At 44.1% G+C, this 25786-nt stretch overlaps 1 protein-coding gene across 1 annotated transcript in view; it reads left to right on the top strand.

The window, feature by feature from the left end:
* The first annotated feature begins 7339 nt into the window (after positions 1 to 7339).
* The window catches only part of zbtb20 (zinc finger and BTB domain containing 20), a 30469-nt gene continuing 12022 nt past the window's right edge, over positions 7340 to 25786 (top strand). The window contains exons 1-3 of the mRNA XM_079738698.1: positions 7340 to 7618; positions 20481 to 20612; positions 23344 to 24921. Of these exons, the coding sequence (XP_079594824.1) occupies positions 23364 to 24921 (1558 nt within the window). The 5' untranslated portion in view covers positions 7340 to 7618; positions 20481 to 20612; positions 23344 to 23363. The remainder of the gene's footprint in view (positions 7619 to 20480; positions 20613 to 23343; positions 24922 to 25786) is intronic.

The following is a 25786-nucleotide window of genomic DNA, read 5'->3' as shown; positions in this document are numbered from 1 at the left end:
CAATAGCACCCAGCCAGCTACAATGGATTAGTGAAGCACCTAAGCAAGAGACGGTCTGACTAATGATGACACATCTGGGGATGACAGGGTTAGGTTCAGATTGGATAGAGGACTATGCCCTCAAAACTGTGTGATTGAGGAAAATGATGAAGGCCGCAGGAACAACAAGCCTGACTAATTCGGAATGCAAATGCATTGGCGGCATTGAAAGGCATCAAACAAGAGATGCAGGGAGCAAGCTCGTTAGCAACGCCACACTACACAAAACCGCTCCTATTGTAGGCCTATGTAGCAAATAGGGTCAGGGGTATGCATCAGCGGTGTTCACGCAAGACTCATGTAGCGGGAGGGGAACACAACCCATAGCATTCTACAGCTCAAAGTTACATACATCAGCACAAGGCTAGCCCCCCTGTTACCAGGAATTAGCTGCGGTACATTATGCTTATGACAGGGCCTCCAGCATTACAATGGGATACCTGCTGACTATGTCCACGCATCACAAAGTCACTGAATTAACTAAGAAAGGACCGTTTGCATTGCCAACTCTAGATTGATGGAATATTAAGAATTACTAACGTTTCCAGATGTTACCATAAAAAGGAGTTCCACAGTAAATCCAGAAGGAAGAATTCAACATGATTTTGAAGGAACACCACATGATTTTGCCGCTGACTCTCTGACTTTTACTAAATTGAGGCCAGATTTATTGTCAACGCCTATAGTTGGGGCACAGGGAGAACAGTTTGACAATAGATCTTGCTACAAAGATCATTTGGGAAACCATGCAGGGTTTGCAGTGGGGAGACAGAACCCAGAAAAAACTGTTTGCTGTCATTAATTTTCTCATTGTAAACATGTTCAGCACAGTCAGCCGAGCATGGAGGCGTATGCAAAAGGTTAGGAGACGAATTCTGCACATTTATCCCCAATAACAGAGCCCCTGACAGCTCACTTACAATGGCCTTAGAGAAATTGCGTAACCTACAGGACGAACTCTAAGATAAAGCCGGTCATGGACAGTGGGGTATGGAGTGGTTTGACCCTAGGTTTGACCATTTTAACCCGTTAGCAAAAAAATAGGTATAATACTCTTGGCAGAACTAACAGTAGTGGGATCATTTTTTGTTGTTGCATTCTCATTATAATTTCCATGAGGTCCAGGTTGACGAAAGAGATGGTCCTCGAAAAAATGTGAAGACTTCATTTATCAAATAAGGGTGGAGAAAAACATTGAGTTAGCGAGATATGACCCTCCCTTAGTACAGATGCTTTATTTTTTATTTTATTTTTTTCACTTGCAGTTGAACTCATTGAACTATTAGTCTCAAACTATAGGCCCTGAATAGAGCAGCCTGTTCCAAGGGGTGAATGCATACAGTACCAGGGAACAGCGTGTCCCCCAATAACAAGATAAACTGTCCCCTACGAAGCTCCGGCCTCAGAGCCGAGAAGGAGGGAGAGCGAGGGAGCAGCATGTTTCAAAATAAGGACGTTAATGTATGTGATGAGGGGGCGATGTATGGATGATGGATGTGCAGAATGGAGCGTATAGGCTGAAGTCTGGGAGAGGCAAGGGAGCTCTTGGCAGACCAACTCAGGCTTTGATCTTACTTGTTACAAGTTCTTATAAAGACTTTAACTTTCATACTTCAGCATTCTCTAACTCTCTTTTTTTGTTTAAGTGTTGTTCATCCATGACAGCTCCAAGTTGACCCCTCAAAGCCAGAAACATCTCAATACCTGGCTCAAATGATCTTGACAGGCCACAAAGAAGAAAGGAGCCCCCTTCAATCTTCTTAACTTTACTTATACTGACTTATAAGTTGACGTTAATCAGTTTATGCTACAGTCAAGGATAACGAGTTAATGCTAAAGTGATAGTTAAACACTGTCGGTTTTATAAATGTATTCCACAATCACATACAGTGGTATAGTTGGCAATTGTTTGAATATATGCCTATATAGAAGAGTAGAAGCTTTTGTCATTGTGTCATCATCCATATCACATCTTTGTGTTCTCTCATATATGTGGTAGAGGCATTTGTTTTCTTTGATAATGCGTGGCACCTTTACTCAAGACTGCGCTTGTCACACATGTAAACCCATTCAAGCCAAAAAAAATTAATCTAATAAGCATTTTGTTTATTATGTCTGTTTAATATCAGTTTAATTAATAAAGGGTGGGTGGATTTCCATCACAGAGTACCTCACTGCTCTACATCTGATATAACTGTCATGTTTAATGTCAATTCTTTAGGTTGTATTCTATTGAGAATACAGAGAAGGAGGTCCATGTTCAGTTAATGGGGAGCTGGGGTCGGGGATACAGCGGAGGGAACACTCATTTCTAAGCTTGATGCATAGGGTGTTGTGATTGGTCAGTGCAAGTAGAAGGAATCATTTTGGAAATATATCCTGAAGCCTGGTCCAAAAGGGGAGATCTTTGCAAACCAAATTATTATCACTTGTAAACAAATGATAATAATATGGTTTGAAGTTATCTAATAATCAAATAATCGTTCAAACTTCGGCTTACTCAACCGCTCTAATTGTGTTAAAGTGTTGTTTTTCTCAATGACAGACACAAATGTTAAAGTTTGAAAAAACTTCCTGTTCTTGTTGTTCTGGGTAATAAGGTGAATCGGTCATCTACCTAAATACCTAACTGCATTTGACTACCCTCTTGTGGTGGCATTCAGAGCTCAGTAGAAGGAAGCAGAGTGCAGGCCTACAGTAGTGTGTTTCACTGTAATAGAACATGTAATTACATTGGGAGACGTGTTTTAAAATATATATATTTAATTGAAACCCTATTGGAGATTTTATGCTATATTACAAGAAGACAGGACAATTGGGAAGCAGATATAAACCACAGCTCTGGAAAAGTGCAAATAAAGATAAATAACACTCATAAATGACACAAATAAATGGGTTCTATGAGATTTGTGAAAGCACATGACACTGCTGATGTCTTTAATGGAAAGCAGGATCTGAGTTCAACCAAGGTCACGAGTTCCCTCTTTAAATACTTCCATTCTCATTGGACACACACCCTCTAAGTCTTCTGCTAGGTCCTCAGGCAGTTCATTCAAAGCTGCAGCCAAGAAAACCAAACCAACTGGCTCCTTTTATTTTGCATTAGTCAAAAATGCAGACTTAGACTTAGGCTAGCATGGGTAGCATGTAAAGTGTTAGCTGTAACTTCATATTGTCCTTATATCAGACATTATACTTTTATTCCTATTACTTAGTTCTATCACTATTGCTTATGTTATTGAATCGCTATTATTACTATTATAGGGCAGGATAATTGAGCCAGTCCAGCTGAAAGGTTCTGGGTTCAATCCCAAAAGTCTGCAGGCTAGTCCCTGAGCAAGACGCCCTACCTGCTCCTCATTGACTTGTCTCTGTATGTCATACACTGTAACTCCATTATATCCTTTGGACACAGTGCTATCAACTATCATCTATACTTTGAACAATATAGATTATGATTGTATGTGGGCCTGATATGATTATTTACTATACTAATTACCTAACTACATGATTTGATAGAGTTAACAATTACCCGGTGCTCAGTCTGTTGAAACATAAAATTCAGCAGTTGATAAACATGTGTTTATCAACATATATATATATATATATATATATATATATACTTATATATATATATATATATATAAGTTGCATGTGCTCTGCCTGTCCAGATTAATTGTTTTTTTAAGTGTCAGATTTTTTTGGGAATTTTTGCCATTATTTTTAATCAGTTGCTTTATACACAATAAACATCTATTCTAATATTTAAACATATGTTTCCATCATTCTTCAGTATTAAGGAACTCCTTTGTCTATGTTTTGGTACCATGAAAAAGTTAGCTCTAAACTGTGTTTAGAGCTAACTTTCCCATTGCATACATTGTGTGTATGGCAAGGTTTTGTCCCATCTATACATTGTGTGTATGGCTAACTTTCCCATAGCATACATTGTGTGTATGGCTAGGTTATCTCCCATTGCATACTGCCGTGGCCATTTCTTTATGTGTTATTGTGTCTAGAACAGATGAGACTTCTAAATGTAAAAAAGCTCTCAATAGTTGTAGACAATAAATCTATTTTAATGTATGCATACAATAGTCTCCTCTCTAGTAGAATTTGCCCAGAATATAGTTTCACACAGCCTTTTTAACACAGTTTCATCCCCTCCCAAAATGCATTTGTTAATACATCATATGAGAGAAATGTTGACATACAGGAGATTTTTCTGGTATAGATAAGGAGGTCCTTGTGAGCGGTCCACCCCAGGGAAAAGGTTAACAAAGGGGAACTAGCTTACACTAGTTAACAGATGGGGTGGCTAGATAACACAACCTGAGGAAATACAGTATCCTGTCTGGAGGGATGGGTACTTTCCTCTTGCATATATTGCATAATGGTATACTGTCTATAGGGCTAGGTCCTTTCCCTTTGCATACGAACATCCTGTCTGTATGTCTAGGTACATTCCCATGGTATACATGTATACATTAACCTTGTGAATGATAGTAGACTGTTAGGTCTTGCTCTACCTGCTTGAGAGTCAGGCTGTACCTGTTATATTATTAAACCGCTTGACCTACAAAACTACTTGTCGCTGTGACGGCTTGGTCTGAGTCTTGACTTCATCAAAATTAGCTAAATAATCTCCTTTCAATAATTAAAACAATGCCCATAGGTTGGTGAAGTCCTACAATAGCATAATGACAAAGAATACATCAGTTTTATAATCTGGTGCTTTATTTTCTGTTCACTGTCAGCTACCTAACTACATAATAGTAAACAACCACCCTAAATACAAGTCACTCAAACATTAACACCCCCAGGTATGGCTTCTATTGGACTAAATACATGTATTTTATTTAATTGTGTTAGCATATTTTTGTTTCCCTGGCAGGTTGCACTGAAATTCATATTGAATAAGACTATTAATATTTTTAATTAGACCTCCGTCTTCATAATGGAGAAGCAGGCACATTGCATGTATGGGAGTAAAATTAACCATTACTTTTTATGTTAACTATGAGCATTATCAGGCCTATATATCATATAGATACATTAATAGTGGAAAGCAGCTAAATAACTTCTGAATTCATAGTAAAGACTTGACACGGCGCCAGAGAGTCTGGGGTCAAGGCGTACTATGGGACTCGACACAGCGCCAGAGAGTCTGGGGTCAAGGCTAACTGACGTCAACCTAATGTTTAGATTAGATTAGCTGCGGATGTTGACCACATAATTAAAGTAATGTATAGCTGACCGGCCTTACCATAAAAGGAGAACAATGCATGCTGTGGGCGGGCATACCATATAGCTTGGGGTGTGAGAATAAAAAGGCAGGGAATGTATACATCCAGCAGTGCTTTGCAAACTACTCGGCCTTGTTGTTGCTTGTTCAGGATTTATAGAAATGTTTTAATTTGCTTTTAAATTTGTTTTTTTGCATTAATTATTTAATAAATAATATTGTATAATATTCAGCAGATTTTTATTTTAAATAAAATATGTAAAACATGTGCTAATGTGCATTTATTTTACCATTTTTCCTCCTCTACATGAAATGCACAGGTTCGATGGGTTGTGTTCGGAAAAAAACACAACAACATAGTTTTCGATTGTAGCCTAGCCCTCGCCTATAGTTTACATACAGAGACTGGAAAGTTCAGCGTATATATAGTATAACGATAACAAACCCTAACTTGTTCAAAGGCATTTTAAATATAATGCGGCGTGTTATCTAATCGGACAATCTTGGCATGCATTAGTTTTATACGGTGCAGCGCTCCTTAATGTAGGTCAAAGTAGGTGACGCAACAGTGTCCTCCTTTGAACCCGGAAGATTATTTCCTGTAGTACCCTGCAGATGGCGCACAAAATCCTCTCAGGGAGCGTGATATTTCTACACTATCCTCATTTGACCATTATCTAGCGAATCTCGCGCTTGTATCATGTAATGTACCATAACAGCATAACAGTAACTATGTTTATGTTTACTTACATTTCTTTAAAAAACCAAACGACAACACCGCGTTCAACACACACACACACACACACACACACACACACACACACACACACACACACACACACACACACACACACACACACACACACTCTCTCTCTCTCGGGCTCTCACACACCACACACACACACACACACACACATCCGCATGCACGCGCGCGCGCACACACACACACACACACAAACCCACATCGCTTCGGAATTATGCCAACAAAAATAATGATATATGTACTTGCCTTTTATTCTATGGTCTTCCAATAAAACCCCACATCGTTAATTGGTTCGGAAAATAAATAAATAAGATGATCTTTTCCTTTTTTTTAAAAGATTTTAATTTAAGAAACAGACAAGCGCGCGCATGCACACCTGTCACTGTCTAGACACGGCGGGGTGGGGGTGGGGAGCGAGGGGGGGGACCCCCACATGACATGTAATTTCTTTATGTTACACCAAGAATATTTTTCAATGCATGTACATTCAGAAAAAGAACACAATGTAAAGATAATATTCGTCGATATCGTGACATCAATTCATTACTGTGGTTGGTTTCAATTCAGCCAAATAAACCGGCACATTTTTTTCCTGCTAACTCGAGGTCAGCTCGGGACGTTAAAAAATAAATAAATGAGAAAAAAGAAATGCGTAGAAAGTAAGAGACACGACAGACAATCTAGCTTGTTGGTACAGGAAAAATGATGGGCAGCGCCCTCGACCAATAGCACGCCGCCGTCTCGTGTGTATCGCGTACAGACAGCGGCGCCGTCCAATGAGAAGTTCGGACGCGTGACAGACACCGCCGTCTGCACACAGACAGTGGAAGATTTGGGAGTTCACGATCATCAGCTCGAAAAATCTAAACGTGGGGGGTTTCAGCAGTAGTTTTAACTTTAAAACATCCGAGAGAAACAAAAAGCAGCCTAGGAGGTGTGTATGCGACGCTTTTGTCCCGTTTCAAACCTCAACCATAACGCAATCATAACCAGGGCGCCCGCTCTGAAAGGTCAACCGTCGTTACAGCAACAATAAACTATGCGAGGCGATCATCTGAATTCAGAAAGTTTTGCTTTTCTTTTACACTGAGCTGAATGAAATTTGTCCTCGCATAGTGGTTGGTGGTGGTGGGGTGGTGGTGGTGGTGGTGGGGGTAGGGGGGGAGACCCACGACACTCCACAGGCATAATGGAGCTGGCTTCAGCGTCCCAGTGTGTTCGTCGGGAGGGTGTGCGATGCCTTAGGATTGGGGCATATTAACGCTGACCGATGTACGAGCCGTCCTACACCGCTCAAGACAGCGAGCTGCTCCCATCCCAGTGGCTTAAGTGAATAGGCGTGCCCAACCAAAGTATTCGATGTATAGTTAAAAAATGGGAGGGCACACTTGAACCGAGGTCGTCTGTGAAGGTAGGCTGCAGCGTGTGTTTATTGATGAGATGAAAGAAGATGGAAGTGAGAAATGAAACAAAGTAAAGGAACATAATTTAAACTAGGCTTTGCTTTGTCGGGCAAACCGGGGACAGCTGTGGCACGCCGTCGCCGCTATTGAACGAGCTTCGGACCGCAGGTAAGAAATGACCAAAAGTAGCCCAAAAGAGCTCTTCATGTGATGTGGGGTTTGTAATAAAGAGGGGTGACAGAATGATTGTAATTCCGTAGAGCGTATACCATGTCCTCGTAAACTTAGTGCCATCCACGCAATACTATGGCTTCTAGTTTGTATCCCGGTTTACGCGAATAATAATCCATCACTATAAAGCACATTCGACAACTTCATTCTTTGAATGGTCTCGGGGCGATTCAAAGAGTTGAAGAGTTTTAACGAGAGAATGAAATTACGCGTTTTTTGGAGACTCAATGGCAACTGCCGTGTTTTTTTTGTGTATTGTCCGTGTACGTTAGAGTACGCGCTGCCTTGCCACTGCCATGACGCAAGTTGCCCATCTGTCATTATTGTAAACGGGCTCCTGTACATTTAGCGAGCACACGCTTTCAAATTTGTACTACGAGCCGGGCTGGAGACTGGTTTACGAATGGGAATAATGGTTTGAGACCATCACGTCGGTCACAATGTGCCATGGGTGAGCCGTGCGTGCTGCACGCTCCCATTCACACACCGCCTGGAACATCTGTGGTGGCAGACGTGCGCGTCTGGCTTTTAGGTCACTTATTTGAATTGGATGGACAGGTTTCTTGGCGCAAGTCACCACCATTTTGTAAAAATACAATATATATTTGAACCGTTTTATTTTTTTGGGTTTATTTAAGAAACAAGGTTGGTCGGGACGGGAGGACAGTGTCTGATCGTCATGAGCTATACGTTTTTTTTGGGGGGGAGCCAGACAGATGTCTAGCCTACATAGTCTGGAGGATCACTAAATAATATGTTGGGTATTTGGGGAAATTAAATCACGTTAATTTATCTTCGGTAAACAGAAGCCTCCGGATGCGGCGTATTTATATAACAAATATTTATGAAAGGAAAAAAAATCACCCATTGCGTTTAGTTCTTTTTTTTTACGATGGGCCTAAATCAAAACTATCCAATAGTGCATGTTCTCGATTTCCGTCCCGCTGAAGCCACATGAACGATCATTTAGTATCGAAGTGTTTATGCATGGATAGTAATATTAAAAGTGGCACATAACTGGGTCGATGTGGTGTAATTAAAGTTGCAATATAAATGCTTCCTGTTTGGCTTTTTTAGACGCTTTGTTGCAAAATATTATTACAGCTACGTTGTGTACTTGCCATTTCTTTGTTGGTCGTTTATCGCTTCACAGCACTCAAATTTAGTCAAAGTTATGGGAAATCAGTCGCCTGTACGTTTGGGCAGTGAATGAGGATAAGTCGAGCATGTGACCCTAATAGAGCCTATAGGCGTATTGGGAATAGCGCTTCACTTTGTTAAAACCAACAGTTAGAAAACAGGGCAATGCCCTCCGTTAATTGCGTCTATAGTCATGGTGCATGTTGTTTCTGAAAAATAATTTGTCTTGACAATAACAAGCAGTAACCCGCCCGGCCTGTACATGCTTATCGTAGAAGTACAGTGAGCTTGTGGGTGAATCGGATCGGTGGGCATTGATTTCAAAAGCAGAAGTACGGTGGTCTGCATGGAGGCTGAATTTTGGAAAAAGTTATCTAGTAGAGATACAATAATGTAACACAAACACACACGTATGATTCATCTCTACATTATCAATTTCCCTTTCGAGGGATTTTTTTTTCTTTCGTTTTGGAGGTTTTGGTTTCAGGTAGCACATGTGTGTTGCACGTTGGCTGGTGTGTTTTTGGATCTTGGGAGTACAGATAACGTACGCCATGCCAACACGCCTTGGTCAGTGTGATGTTCAATAGGAAAAGGCTTCTACTGAACAATATGTGTAGCCTACCGTGTGTTCTGTAAAATGTGCATTTGTAGTCCATAGTATTTGAGGAGCCCACTTGCATTCACTTCAAGCCACTAATGGTTACTTCATATGTATGTATTCCATGCATTTATTAATATTCATAATGCTTTGGCTGTGGCCATTGGCTGTCTTTGTCATCGCCCGAGACGACCTAGTCTCCACCTCATGAATATTCACAACCATGTCCACTGACCAACCAGGCTTATAAAATAGTAATAAGCACCTATAGCATGCCTAGAGAGAGACACAAATATACATGACCACAACAAATAAACACCAGGGATACATAAGGACAACGTCCATGTTTGACATTCTAGACAATCATGTAGTAGAAAACGGGAGTGTGTTACAAGACATTATATAGAAGGTGTAACCTGTAGGTCTTCAAAGTGTAAAGAACAAGGAGTTTATAAAGGCCGACAGTTGGGAAGCAGTGCAGGGCACTGTATAGTGTGTCCATATATGGCCAGGACTATGGGGGGGGAAGAAATGTATAGAGTCCCCATATATATTGGCACGCCCCATAGGAGCATATTGTAGTCCACTACATAGACTGGACGTGAGGCTCGTTATTGATTAGTAAAGCTTCAACTAAACTTTACCTGCATACATGGTATACACATAACATTGCTCAACGCAACACTCCCTTAGCTACGAGGCTGGTGCACCCTAGGTATGTATCTGGATAGGACGGCCCGTGGTCCGTAAGTTACACCAGAAGAAGAGGCTGAACTCCCTCACCAGACAGAGAAGGCTTTTTTTCGTTACCGCAACAGCCTCGGACCTGTATCGTGGCTTACCTCAGTCCCCTCCGCCGGTTTCCGGCCCCACCCCAATTCACTACTACTACTACCACACTACACTTTCCTCGAGTTGCGTTTTAATTTTACGTGTTTCCAGTGCTATGGTGATGCCAGGTTTCGGCGCGTGTCTCCGGCGTCTAGTCGGTGTGGTTGAGATCAGGAAGGCCACACACACCAACTCTGTTTCTCAAAGTCACACAGGTGATCTGATTCTCTAACCGGGCGCCATTACTTCTTCCCGAGCCTTTTTTTCTATGAAAACTATAGCGGGAGAGAGAGAGGGAGGCTTTATAGCATTCGTTGTAATCAGTTGGTTGTATTGACTGGACACAGATGCTTGTTTTCTTCCCTTTTTCACCCTGCCCTACCCACCGTAGCGTTTAACCTCGTCGTAAGGACGCGATTGGTGTCTGGTAACCCACGTAACGTTCTTTACAACAACACACAGTTGGTGTGTTTTCAAGTCTTGTGGCAGCAGATCACACTGCGTCGTTCACAGAGTTTGTCGCCTAGATTAATGGCATGTCGTTTACTCTAAAAGCGGCACAGTTTCGGTTGAAGTGAAGCTTGAGTGACGTTAGCCTTATTGTTTTATGCCATGGATTGAAGCTACTCTGCCATATTCCAGTACAGACTAATGAAGCGACCTGTGACCCCTGTAGCTGTTTGCTGGATCTCCTTGATTAGGTTTGGCACTTTCTTAAGGAACATTGTAAAGGCCCATAAAATACAAACTACACAAGACAATGCCCACTTTTTTTGACTGTAGAACACACATGCACGGATTCAAAAGCGAACACACAAAAACACACAGTTCCGACAAGTGTGTGCGTGGATCCTGCTTTTGAATAACTATATATTCTAATTGTCAACGTAGTCGTTAAAACAGCTCCGGTACACGCATGCTTTCCGAAAGATTTGGCAACGTTCAAAGGAGGAATTTTCCACTATCCTTCCTTGTTTGTTTTCCAACTCGCCCGTAAGCACTTGTGTGCCATGGAAATTGTATATTTAGATTTGGTTTTAAAAGAAGAATTGGACATTCAAGTCTTTATTTTTAGTTGCTATCCAAACACATACATGCAGGCCCAGGCATTCAACTGACGTAAAAAATGTATCCTGGATCCTAATAGCTGAGTTGTGTGTTTGCCAAGGTGTGTGTGTGTCCTCAGTTAACCCGACTACCCATATGGCTTCAAGGCCTGCTGAGCGCACAGCACACTGGAGGGGGAAACTATCTGGATGGTATTTTAGAGAAGAAAAAGAAACAGGCTCTTCAGAAACTTTTACCGGGATTACCTATAAGTATTCTATATATATTTATACAACATTATGTTTAGAACCACTGCAATGCTTTGTGTATGTGTGTGTGTGTGTGTCTGATCTTTTGTTGCATTTTGTCCGAGGAGGAAACTGTAACTGTAAACCTTTGCCGGTAAACAACAGCAACAGGAGATAAAAAAAAAAGAATTTGGGAGTGTGTGTGTTCGAGTCTAACCCAGAAAGGCAGTGTTTGTGACAATAGGGTCCACTGTGCACACCGGTTAAAACTTAAGGGGGGAATTATCTACACAATAGCATTTGTACTTTGATTGAGCCACAGAAATAAAGTACTATTAGGACGATTTGGCGTGTTTTCTTAAGGATCTTAAACCCTCTCAGATCTGTCGGTAAGGACTTAAATGTTTTATAAAAATATGTCGTGCAGACATTTTTCTTTCTGGTCCTCTATTAGCTGGCCGGTGCTGTGCACAGCCTGTTTTGCAACTCGTACGTTGAGCGAGCACATTTTTTATTTTTTTCTGTGAATAGTTGCCAGGTTTGCTTTGGAGATTTCATTGAACATAAACATTTATAAGCGGTAATGTTCAGACACAGCTAGGGGCAACGTGGCATTCAGAACCTGTTGGGAATTTCATATTTTTTCTGACCATAGGAGGGGACCACTGTTCTCAACATGGTCAATATAAGACTTAAAACGTAGACTTTGGCTGTTCCACAAACTTCTTCTGGTGGATTTCAGTGTCTCTGGGACCAAGACAGCAGTTGACGTTGAGGATGTTTTCTTTAGATCTTGTTGCTGTTTAACTTGTTTGGGACCGATTTGGATTGAAGTCACATTGATGCCAGCCAATTTCCTTGTTCTCTGTGTTGGAGCGTTCTTAACAATTTTGGCTCTTTAGGCATAGCTTGTCCCTTATCTGGCTTGATTTATAGTCTAAATCAAGTTTTTTTTGGTACAATTTTAGCCAAGAAAACTCCTTCGTTGTTATAATCACAGTATAACAACATGAAAGAAGAATGACCTATTGGTTTATGTGGCTTCATTGGGTTATGTGGTTTCATTGGTTCAACAAACTAATCTTTGCAGATGTAAGTACAGCAAAGTGATCTGATATCAGGTAATATTGGTCACATGAAGCTACCGTAGCAGGGTTAGGTGCTTTAGCTAGCCTGCAGATCATGGGGCTAAATGTGTTAGCAGATGGTTCATTTCATATGGGTATTCCTGGTTGTCTTTGCGATCTGTGCCAGTGTGTGCCAATTATAGACTAGTTAAATGAGCTAGACATAGGCTACATATAAACTGAATGCCTATGTGACACCCTTTCTAGCTATAAATATACACTATAGCCCAAATGGCCACACACACATAAGTAGTCTTATAAGTGCATGATATGAATTTGGTTTTATACGGGGAAGGCTAGAAATCTCCTTGGGAGTTTTGCTTGACACTGATTCAAGTTACCCATCAACCTCAGGACAACGTATGTTTTTCCCCCTCAAGATGAAATCCATCCTTGACATTGACATTGTCTGTGCAGTATTTAGATGGTATTGTGTGCAGTGTATCGAGTTAAACACAGACCACATCTGCCGTGGAAGCCTGAACTTTGTAGTAGTAGTCTGGCTGTCGTTACAAGCTCCTCGTTTTCTAAATGCCAAGTCGTTTAGGCCTACCAAAGATCCTGAATTTGCTTCCTTACCGAAAACCATGTTGAAATGGAGGACATGTTTATTTTGTTCTGCTGGCAGAGCCCAACTTGGCCCCTGTCTTTGTGAGACATGATAAAAGAGAAGGGCTGCCCCACCCTAGTTTTACAAACAAAAAATTAATAAATTTTTGCCTTTCCTCATTGGTACACGATAACCAATTTTTTTCCCTCCCTTTTTTTTCATTTTTTGGAAGATTTTGCAGTTGCTATGGACACCTGTGCCAAAACGAGTCTCTGTTTGTGCCACAATTGCTTGGGGGTTGGAGCAGTTTTTTGGAAGATCACATGAGCACCAAATGGTTGTGGTTTCTATTTTTTTACTTCTTTTTTTCATAAGAGGAGCTTGTTAATAGAAGAGGAGTCGGCAACGAGGCCGAAAATATTTTGATATTTTGGACCACAGTGGATGGTGTCGCTAATTTCATACATCATAAACAATCATGTGATTCTTTTTATTTTTTTATTATTTGTTTCAGTGCCTAGAGGTACACTTCACCATCAAATACACACCATCCATTTATATTTGGTGTCCACTTGCTTTATAAAGAGCCATATTTTAAGATATTTTGTGTGTGTGTGTGTGTGTGTGTGTGTGTGTGTGTGTGTGTGTGTGTGTGTGTGTGTGTGTGTGTGTGTGTGTGTGCACGCCTATGTCCGTGCAAATCAAGCGAGCTACAAAAAGTAATTAAATTCTCCTGTAGTGGTGTCATGAAGCTGTTGCGTTTGTTGAAACATTTCCATCTTAAAGAAATAAAAACGATTGCTTAAATGGATTTTTAATCTGCTGGATCCCAAACACACCACCACCACCATCGATACAAGTGCTGGTGTTTGTGGTTACTGAAAGTACACCTATTCATTCACCTAAAACATTTGTAATGATTATTTTCATAGTTTAGTTTTCACTGTTTATTTTCATAGATTAACGTGCAGTGCCACCCATCTACCAATTACATTGTTGTTAATGACAAAGATAGAGTGCACAGCCACTGTATATTGTAACTCTAGGGGACCATAACAGGTAAGAAATGTTTATAATGAAGCAAACATGGTCACTAACGCTCAACCAGCCATTTACACTGTCTGTGTAGTGTAGTATTGTAAAATGTCCCCAACGTTAAGATTATTGATAAAACCCATTGTTAATTTGTCACACACACACAAACACACACACACACACACACACACACACACACAGTGAAATCTTTCATACTCGTTTTTTTTTTTTTATATGATTTTGCCTTTCAGTCCGTTAACATTAAAAACCGACCGAGTGTAAATGCAAATCGTCTCGATCTTCAGTAATGGATGGTTGTTCGTTTATATTTACTGAAGTGGGATTCAAGTCCAAGAGTTAATATGCTGACACTTCAGACACTTCATATTTAGGCCTATTTATAGATATAGGCCTATATCTAGATATAGTTTTATCTATATATAGGCATGTGTGTGTGTGTGTATATATATATATATATATATATATATATAGGCCAAAACACATTACCCAAGATTTTATTATTATTATGATATTGCATTGCTCCGCAAGTTAGCCCAATAGTTGTGAATATTTGATCACTGAAATGAGGGCGTGGTACAAAGGTCAGCCTAATGTGGACAAGGTGTACCATTTTTTATTTCATTTTATAATTTTTGTTATTTTTTTATAGCTGAGAGAGCAGTAAATTGGCGGCCAAGGCGTGGACTTCGTTCGCACCAAACGTCCCTAAAAACAAAAATGCCTAATCTTATAGAAACACACCAAGACATGGATTGTGGTGTGAGATAAATGTTTGAGGAGAGTAGGTGTAGACACAAAAAAAAGAAGAAAATGTGTTAAAAAAATGTGGGCACAATCTTCTCTCATTTCCAACGCATCACAAACAAGAGATTGACAGAATGTAAAAAGCATGTGTGATTCATAGGGAATTGGATCGACACGTGTAATGTAAATGTATTTTAGTTTAGGAACAGTCTCTGCCTCAGTTTCCTGATACACACACACACACACGCACACACACACACACACACACACACACACACACACACACATCCATAGCCTCCAGATCTCAACCCATGCCCTATGGCCCTATTCTCCCTGTCGGATTTAAAATGAAAATCTATGCGTGTAGTGTAAGCTGCATTTGCATATTCAACACCTATATTATTCACATGACCGACACCGTCTCCTCACACAAGCCTGCCTCTTGTGTCTGCTTCTCCCCCCCCCCCCCCCCACTTAAACCCCCTGCTAACCATCTACACCTCCACCCCCTCCTCTTGATTAACTAATGTCTAATTTGATGCGGTATATTTCATGAGCTCGCCGGCTGGTTCGGGCAGCTCATTAATCCGGCGGCCCTGACTGTCTAGTGTTGTCGCCGTCCGTCTTCTCCTCTCTGCTCCTTTCTCCTCTCTTTCCTGGTCTTGTCTGGTTCACTCTCCTCCCCCTTTTCTCTCCCCTCCTCACTCCTCTGGTCCTGTCTGGTTCTCTGTCTCCTCTCCTCCTCTCTCCCCTCATCTGGGTTTTCCCTCTCCACTGGCCCGGTCTGGTTCGCTGTCTCCTCTCCTGTCCTATCCTCATTTGCTCTCCGCGCCTCCTTCTTCTCTCCTCCTCTTTCCCCTGGCCGGGTCTGGTCTAGTTCTCTGTCTCCCCTCCTCTCTCCGCTTCTCTCTCCCCCTCTGTCTTCCCCTTTCCTCCTCTCTCTTCCTCTCTCCTCCTCTTCTATGGTCTGGTCTGGTTCAATCCCCCCCCCCCCCTCTCTTCTTTCCTCCTCCAACCCACCACTCCTCCTCATTATCCTCCCTCCTCTGGCCGTGTCTGGTTTGGTTTTCCATCTCCTCTTCTCCTCGGCATGGTCCTGTCTAGTTCAATGGTCCTATGGTTCTGGTTCTATGGTTCTGGTTCTATGGTCTCCTGCTCTGGTGCTCTGGTCTGGTGCTCTGGTCTGGTGCTCTGGTCTAGTTCTCTGGTTCTCTGGTCTGGTTCTCTGGTGCTCTGGTCTGGTGCTCTGGTCTGGTGCTCTGGTCTGGTTCTCTGGTGCTCTGGTCTGGTTCTCTTGTGTTCTGGTCTGGTTCTCTGGTGCGCTGGTCTGGTTCTCTGGTGCTCTGGTCTGGCTCTCTGGTCTGATTCTCTGGTGCTCTGGTCTGGTTCTCTGGTGCTCTGGTCTGGTTCTCTGGTGCTCTGGTCTGGCTCTCTGGTCTGGTTCTCTGGTGCTCTGGTCTGGTTCTCTGGTGCTCTGGTCTGGCTCTCTGGTCTGGTTCTCTGGTCTGGTTCTCTGGTGCTCTGGTCTGGCTCTCTGGTCTTGTGTTCTGGTCTGGTTCTCTGGTCTGGTTCTCTGGTGTTCTGGTCTGGTTCTCTGGTGCTCTGGTCTGGCTCTCTGGTCTTGTGTTCTGGTCTGGTTCTCTGGTGTTCTGGTCTGTTTCTCTGGTGCTCTGGTCTTGCTCTCTGGTCTGGTGTTCTGGTCTGGTTCTCTGGTCTGGTTCTCCGGTGTTCTGGTCTGGTTCTTTGGTGTTCTGGTCTGGTTCTCTGGTCTGGTTCTCCGGTGTTCTGGTCTGGTTCTCTGGTGCTCTGGTCTTTGTTGTGGTGGCGCTAGCATGCAGAACATGGGCCGGGTCTGCAGCATTGTGTCTGATTTCAGAGCAGACAAACTGACCTCAAGGGATTTTATTGACAGAAAACCTCCCGACGCACAGTCCTGAAGCAGCAGGCCCACTGTGTGTGTGTGTGTGTGTGTGTGTGTGTGTACGTACACGTTGTGTGTGTGTCTGCCTGTGTGTGTGTACGCATGTGTGTGTGTCCACGTTTGTGTGTGTCCATGTTTGTGTGATTGTGTTTGTGCATGTGCATGTGTGTATGTGTGTATGTGTGAGAGAGTGTGTGTGCGTTTGTGTGCATGCATGTTTGAGGGGCAGACCAAGTGACAGACAGACAGAGAGGGAGAGAGAGAGAGGGGCGGGGAGAGGGGGAGAGAGGGAGGAACAGAGAGAGAAGCATGCAAACACTGGGCCATAGAGAGAGAGAGCGAGTGAGAGAGATCAATATCAGCCACGGAGAGATCCCAAAAAATACAGTGACTTCACAAATCTCCCTCCGGCAGAACAATAAGGAGCAGAAAGAAAATGGCCGCCGCCGCCGCCGAGGATCTAATTAATTTTGAAGGATCATCAGCCCATTTAGTCCGAGGCAGGCTCTGGAGGGGAGGGGCAGGGGGGAGATAGAGAGAGAGAGAGGAAGGAAGGGAACGAGAGGGGAGAGAGAGAGAGAGAGCACAAGAGAGAAGGAGAGAGAAGGGAGCGAGAGAAGGGGGGGAGAGAGAGGGAAGGAGAGAGAGGGAGGGAGAGAGACCCCGGGGCTGATTAGAATTCACTGCAGGTAGGGCCGGCTGCTGCTCAGCGTACTGTGGCACAGCTAAAATGGAATCAGGGCTGTGAGTGGCAGTCTGGGCAGCCAGGCCCCCCCCCAGGCCTGCCTCCCTTTGTTGCCAGGTTTTACCTCGGTTCACCCCCTCCCTCAGGTGGGGGGGGGGTGTTACTACATGTGTGCTTGAGAAAAGAGAAGAGGCGGGGGGGATGTGCACTTATATATTTAAATGTACGTTCTCCTGACTGATGACTGTACAGTGAATACATTTAGATTCATGTTCAGGTTCCATTGTCCTGACACGAGGCAGGGAAAAGCTCTGTCTGGTTAGAGCCAACCAAAATATTTGAGGTGTGTACGTGCGTGGCTGTGTGTGTTTGCGTGTGTGTGTTTAAAAGATTAAAGAAGTCCATTAATAACGAATGAACCCACTGTTCCTGAGGCGCTCTTCTTCTGAACCACGCTAAAAGTTTGTGTTTTCCCGGCACAGCAGATGCCATTAGAAAGCCTTGGTGAGGTTGCATCTTAAACTTTCACACCCTCATTTCCTGATATCATACTCATATGGGCTACTCTCTCTCACACACACACACACACACAGGTCTCATGGTATGTGTAATGTGGAAACGCAGTCTGAACCACTAGGGGAGAGGGACTAATGCGTGTTTCTTATTTCTCACTTGTCTTGTTGAACACTGAGAGATTTCACCATCCACTGTTCTGGTGAGATATACGGCCTGCGAACAAAGTTACAATTTACAAGTAAGCCATCCTGAAGGAAAACTACTCCATGTACTTATTATGATATATACATTATGTATATTATCAGGGGGATTTCGTGAGCTACCCTTATCATCATATGTACTTCACACAGTTTGTACACATTTTCGAATACTAACAGCAGAAGTAAAGGTGATAGTTGTAGTTAAAGTGAGGGTAGTAGTAAGAGAAATATATGAAGTAACATTGGTTGTAGGTAGTAGTAGGCCTAGTTATACTATTAGATTATATATTTTATTAACCAAGGTTATTAAGCAATAGTAAATGAATAGCAACAGTAAAGGTTAATGAATATCAATAGTGATAGTTAACAAATAAGCATAGTAAGAACTAATATACAATATGTAGATAAGTAATAAGACTAATCGTTGTAGTAGGAATGCTAATCCACTTATACGAGTAGTAAGTAATATTAGTAATACTTATAGCAGTAGCAGGAAGTAATAATAGATATATCGTACTGAGTAAAACAAGTCCTTCTAATATATATCTAATATCTAATCTATAATATACTAAAACTAGTGGTTCAAGTAGTTCAGGTTTGTACAGGTCTTTAGGATTCCAATCTGTTGTCACGGATCCAGCCGCTGATTCTCCGACTGTACTCAATCATACTTTAACTACTGCTCGCTGGTGACAAACTTAGTCAGCTCAGTTGGTGGGGTTTTAATACAGGGCCCCAGTATGCTACTTAAACATGCTAATCACATGCTAAACACAGCGGAGTCAGGCGACCCAGGGCCTGGGGTCGTGATGCCTCCACGTCCTGAGATACCCGTCTGGTTACACACACACACACACACACTCCTATTGTCGTGGAAATATCAATCATAATATACAATTATATACAAATTATATTAACCTTATTTATATAATTACTAGTCAATTTAAAAGGAATCGTATACATTCTCCCTGTACCTAGAGATACCGCTCTCTGACTTACGAGCTGTTAAGATCATTGGCATTTGTATTGCCACTGTAGCCACGAAGTCTGATACTAAGGCTATACCAATAGACTGACTTATCTGTTGTGTAGATTCCTTTAACTGTCTTGCAGCCTTGCAGACATATCTACCTCACCCATATTGTATTGCAGTTTAACTTGGCCTCTCCCGCCAATCCTAAACTCTCCACGATGGTCACTCCCACTCACCTTTGTTACCTGTATATTCACTACCCACAATACAAAAGTTTCCCTAAGAATCTTGTTCACCCATTGTCTTACTGAATGTATTCTTGGTAACTTTGCTACCTGCATCTTCCCAGGATCATGCCTTAAAATTAAATCAAATATTTAGCTGGCCGACGTGTCCTAAAAATAAGTTCATCTATATATCCAATACATGAACACACACACAAACACACACACGCACATGTATAAAAAATTATTTATACACATGCACACACACACATATTTACACACACGCAAACACTGACTCACTCAAGCACATACACACATTTGAGGCACACACACACACACACACACACACCCATACACACACACCCACACCCCTAAGCCCACATACTTACGCACACACACACCCAACCCTACACGCACACACACAGCCCTACACATCGCACAGACACACACCCCCCTACCAACACTCTTTCGGTATCACACTTAACACTCACACTCCCTGTGCTTGTGCTTCCAGAGCTCTTGAGAAGAGAATCAGTGTACGTTTGTGAGGAAAAGCAGTCTTGTGTGGAGGGTGTGGCTCTACGAGAGGTTAGCACAACTGCCGAGGGAAGATTTGTACCTAGGAGCTGTGTCATTTTCAACCTTGATTCGTAATTGACGGTCAGGTAGAGCGGCGGGGACGTCTCCTGTGTTTAGTTAGCTCCGCGGAGCCAAGGCTCCACGTTAATGCTGTGTATGAGTATGTGTGCGTGTGTGTGTGTCTCCTATCCGGCTCTGCTTCATGCCTGGGCTCTTTAACACACACACACACACACACTCACACACATGTTGTATGTTCTCCCTCCTTCCTCCCTGCCGCCTCCTGCATCCTCCTCCTCCTCCTCCTCATCCTCCTCCTGCCCGGGCTGGGTCCCGTACCGGCCGGCGAATCAACAGATGATTTGGACGAAGAGGAGCCGCCGGAGCGCCTAGCCGTGCCCCCTGACCCGCCACACCTCTGCCACCAGCAAACCTGAAGCCTTCTCCAGCTTCACACACACCTCCTCTCCCACACAACATTATCTGGCTGTGAGTACTACAACGCCTATGGTGTTTCCCCTGCCGTTATTCAGGTTATTAACCGGTGAGCAGAAGGACCATTTAACGGTATTGGCTGTGGGGCTCTCGATTGTCTCCAGGGCTCGGGACTAGAAGGACCCTGCAGGCTTGTTTTCATTGTTTAAACAAATGTACGCTGTTAAAGGTGGGGAAAACGGCGCATAGGATTTTGTGTGGAACCTGTTTGTATTTCAAATACACTTTGTGTGTTTGCCGGGTTTAAGGGAAGTTTTATTATTTTTTACGTCCTTTCCTTTTGGACGTTAATCCTTTTGTTGAACAGAGAAATGTGTTTTGTGTTCATTGTGTTTAGTTTGAAAAATGTATCATAATTCACACCTGGATTTAATGTAAAATATGCATTCATTCATACATTCGGGAACTCGGTAAGTACAAAAAAAAACATTCATTTGGATATTTTGAATGGGGCAGATTTGTATTTTAGGCCTATCCAAGAACAAAATGGAGGCAGTTTCTTGTCTCACTTTTTTTGTAAGCAATATGTTGGACAGCCGTTCACGGGTGGGGTCATTAGAATCTACAGGAGCCTTTGTTCCTGTATACAAAGAAACATCTGAGTTAAATGAGAAATTAGATAACCAATCTTATTTTTGCATATTGTCATATTGTTTATTACTTTATTACATTACTTTTGAATTCCAAGTTTTGTTTTATTTGGAGATTTTTCCTCAGCATTTGGAATGGAAATACTGAGCAAAGATTCAACTTAAACAGTGTTAAAACTGCGGTGCATTTACTGTAAGTGTTTTCCCGGGATAGTGAGAAAGCGCCATCACGGGAACACATGGCAGACAAAGGAGCCAAATCTATTTGTGAGCTAAGTTCGCCCCCTATTGTCGGCTGGCGATACTACAGCCAGATAAGAATCCTTGATGTACTTGTACAATGTACTCGGAAACCATTTTAATTGTCCTTCGGCGAGGACGTGCGTCGTGTTTTTTTTCATTCGAAAAAAGCTAGAAAAAAACACAACTTCACAGAGAAGTTGTTTAATTGCCTCATTTCACTTTAACATAATTTATAGTAATTTTTTTAGAATTACTTAAATTCCATTATTTCTCTTTTATGGTTCCAAAGTATACGTTAAAAGCTCTGTAGGCCAGTGCCTCCAAAAGCTAGATCCATTTAAAATATTTCAGAAAATATTTTATACAATACATTGTATTCGGCCGCATAGCTATTTCATGGACATAACACTTATTATTTAGCAAGAATGCTTTTGTCGATAACAAGGCTTTGCGCACAAGCATTTAATTTATCCTTCATCACAGTATCATTGTAGAGCAGAATAGTGTGGTGGCTTGGGTTTCCGATCCCCAATGTCCTGTCGAGGAATGTGTCAACCGCTAAACAGTTAGGTCTGTTTTTTCCTCGTTCGGTTTTCATCCCGCTCCCTGCCAGAGCCCTATCTCTGACCCCGGCTGTTATTTGATGACACCTTTACCCGTCCCTGTCAGACCCCTTTCTGGCACCAGCACTATCGACTGATCAAAGAGTTAATATGAACACACCCTCACCCGTCCCTGACAGATCCGACACAGACCCCCACTTTTAGTGGTTTGGTAGAAAATAACCGAATTCTATCACTTCAACTAACTAAGAGAGCATGAGGAATCGAGGAGTCCGGAGCAAGTATGACATAAGACTTTATTGTTGAACAAGCAACAACAAGGCCGAGTAGTTTGCAAAGCACTGCTGGATGTATACGATCCCTGCCTTTTTATTCTCACACACCAAGCTATTCATCGTATGGTATGCCCGCCCACAGCATGCATTGTTCTCCTTTTATGGTAAGGCCGGTCAGCCATACATTCCTTTAAGTATGTGGTCAGCAACTGCAGCTAATTTAAACATTAGGTTGACGCCAGTACGCCTTGACCCCTTGATCCCTACATTGGCAGATCAACAGAAATAGGTTTGGGGCTATAAGTTCCACTTATAGAAAAACAGATGATTAGCTACTTTCCACTATTAATGTATCTATATGATATATAGGCCTGATAATACTCATAGTTAACATAAAAAGTAATGGTTCATTTCTCCCGTAACATCTGTCTCTATCCTCCCACTCCTCTTAAGGACTTGATCAAACAATTAATGTGGATTCACCTTCATCCTGTTCTCCTCCTCCTTCTCCCTGCGAGACCTCTGTCTCTATTGTTCTCAAAGGGATTGATCAATGGAGTAACTGAAGGGTTGGTATTAGCAGCAAGCGCCCCTTTGTTTGTCTTACAGTCTAACAGGTCCCCCACAAACCATCATGTCTGGGGCCCCATCTTGCCCAGGTATCACATTGTTCAGCTTAGAGAGGGTGTAGGCGGTTTGTGATTGGCTTGATTTGAGTAACTGTGACCCAATAGAAAGGGGGTTGCACCTTTTTCTATGTTAACAGCTAATGATCGGAGGTGTCTGACAGCCCCGCCCTTGAAACAGAGTCAGCAACGGCATCCTGCTTTGAACGAACCTCTGCAGTCCCCCAGGCATCCCCAGGCCCCCAGTCTGCTAGGTTGGGGCCTCCTTGAGCAAGGTCCCCTTACCGCACCCTAAATGACACCCAGGTTCCTTTGGAAAAAAGCATCCTATACATGAGTGTAGCAGAACAGAACAGCAGGGCTGTAAACGTCCACCCGCTCTAAACAAGTGCTTTTGTCTTTCCTCCTCCTTGGTTTCCGGGGGTCAGGTGACACCAGTTGCAAGGGGATGACCGAGCGTATTCATAACATCAACCTCCACAACTTCAGCAACTCTGTACTCGAGACCCTCAATGAGCAGCGGAACCGCGGGCACTTCTGTGACGTGACGGTGCGGATCCATGGCAGTATGCTGCGCGCTCACCGCTGCGTGCTGGCCGCCGGCAGCCCCTTCTTCCAGGACAAGCTGCTCCTGGGCTACAGCGACATCGAGATCCCCTCCGTGGTGTCGGTGCAGTCCGTTCAGAAGCTGATCGACTTCATGTACAGCGGGCTGCTGCGCGTGTCGCAGTCGGAGGCGCTGCAGATCCTGACGGCGGCCAGCATCCTGCAGATCAAGACGGTCATCGACGAGTGCACGCGCATCGTGTCCCAGAACGTGGGCCTGACCGGGGCCGGGGGGTTTCCCCTGATCCCGGGCGACTCGGGCCAGGAGACCCCGCTGGGCACCCCGGAGTCGGGCACGTCGGGCCCCAGCAGTGACGCAGAGTCCGGTTATATGCAAGCCACGTCGCAGCACAGCGCCTACAGCTCGCTCTACTCCTACCCGGGGCTGTCCCTGCCCAACGGCACGGCCCGCGAGCGCCCGCCCTACGTCACCACCCTGGCCTCCAACTTCGAGGCGGCGGCGGCGGCGGCGGCGGCGGCGGCGGCGGCGGCGGGCGCGGGGGCGGGGCCGCAGCAGCAGAAGGACCAGCAGGCCCAGGACCCGCCCTGGATCACCCGCATCCACGAGCGGTCCCAGCAGATGGAGCGCTTCCTGTCCACCGAGAGCAGCACCCACTGCCGCAAGCAGCCGCGGCCGGTGCGCATGCACATCAAGCAGGAGGCGGAGGACGGCGGCTACGGCTGCTACGACGGCGTGGCCGAGTGCGGCCAGGAGGACGGCGAGGCGGCCGAGGGCCCCGAGAGCGAGCCCAAGGGCGAGAGCTTCGACTCGGGCGTGAGCTCGTCCATCGGCACCGAGCCCGACGCCATGGAGCAGCAGCAGTACCTGATGAGCTTCGGCCGCGAGGCGGGCGAGCTGCCCCACGGGGGGGACGAGGGCCCCGTGCAGATCGAGGTGGACGACTCGTCCCCGGAGCAGGGCGGGGACGAGGACGGAGGCTCCTGCCACAGCACTAGTGAAGCGAGCATGATGCAGCCCCTGGGGAACCCCGCGTCCGGCCAGTCCCTGTCCGGCACGCCGCAATACCTGCGGCAGGGTGCAGAATCTCTCACCAGCAACCATAGGATGCCCCTCACCATGACCAGCAACTCCCCGGTGATCGGGCCGGCTGGCAACGGCTACCTGCCCCTGTTCGGCGGGCAGTCGGCCAGCAACAAGCCTTTCTTATTCAGCCTTCCACAGAACATCGTCGGCCCGCAGCCTCAGTTTGTGGCCGTGCCGCCGCCGACGATGACGTCGTTCCCCAACCCCCTGTCGGGACAGCAGCAGGTGTCCTCCCAGCAGCAGCAAGCGGCTGGCGGGATCGGCTCCGGGGAGAAGAAGCCCTACGAGTGCACTCTATGCAGTAAGACCTTTACTGCCAAACAGAACTACGTCAAACACATGTTTGTCCATACCGGTACGTCACGTTCGCTCCCCTCTCTCTCTCTCTCTCTCTCTCGCTCTCCCTCGCCGTGTCACTGCTAAACGGATGTTGTGTTTGTGTTTCGGTTATTCGTAATGGCAGGTGTTGGATGTATGCGTGTGTGTGTGTGTGTGTGTGTGTGTGTACGTTACCGTGTGCGTGTGCCGTATGCCTGCATGTGTGCATACAAGGTGTCTGTGTATGTGTTTACCTTTTAACTTATGTTCTTGTGATGTCTTGTTCAAACAAGCGACGCATCTGAGAACATAAGTCAGTGAGCCAGCGCTACGGGGCCACCTGTGTCCCTAACCCTTGGGAAATGGATGGTTTGACGCGTGGTTAATGCAGAGTGCGTACAGCGCGTCAGTTCAGTCGCTGAGTGGACCCCAGCGCCCTGTGCGTCTTTATGATCGTGTTGCTGTAGATCAAATATTAAATGTTGATATTAAAGAGGAGGATAATATTAAAGACGATCTTAAGGGTCGTCCCGATGTGTTGAAGAGTGTTCATCTGCATCACAGCGGGGGGAGATTAACCTCCCTTTTTATATTGCCCACGTATTATTTCACATAATATAAGTCTATATATAGATCACATAAACATCTGCTCGGAAGTGTTCCTGCGTGTCCCTAATGCTCATACAAGTCAAGTGGAGTAGATTGCATTTGTATAGCCCGTCAATCAAAGTTGCTGTCTGAAAGTGCTTCACAGGCCCACGTTATAGGATTATAGGAACGTACTCATCGAGGAAGAAACCTTGAGGAGTAACCCACAAGAGGGACCCCTCTTTCTTTCTAGCGATGGACAGATGTGAGAGTTTAAGTTGAATGTTGTTTGGAATAGGGGAATGGAGGATAGA

Source organism: Pollachius pollachius (assembly GCF_949987615.1).
Source record: "Pollachius pollachius genome assembly, chromosome: 6".
NCBI lineage: Eukaryota > Metazoa > Chordata > Actinopteri > Gadiformes > Gadidae > Pollachius > Pollachius pollachius.
Note: the sequence above shows the minus strand (reverse complement) of the source record. Positions and strands in the feature narration are given on the sequence as shown.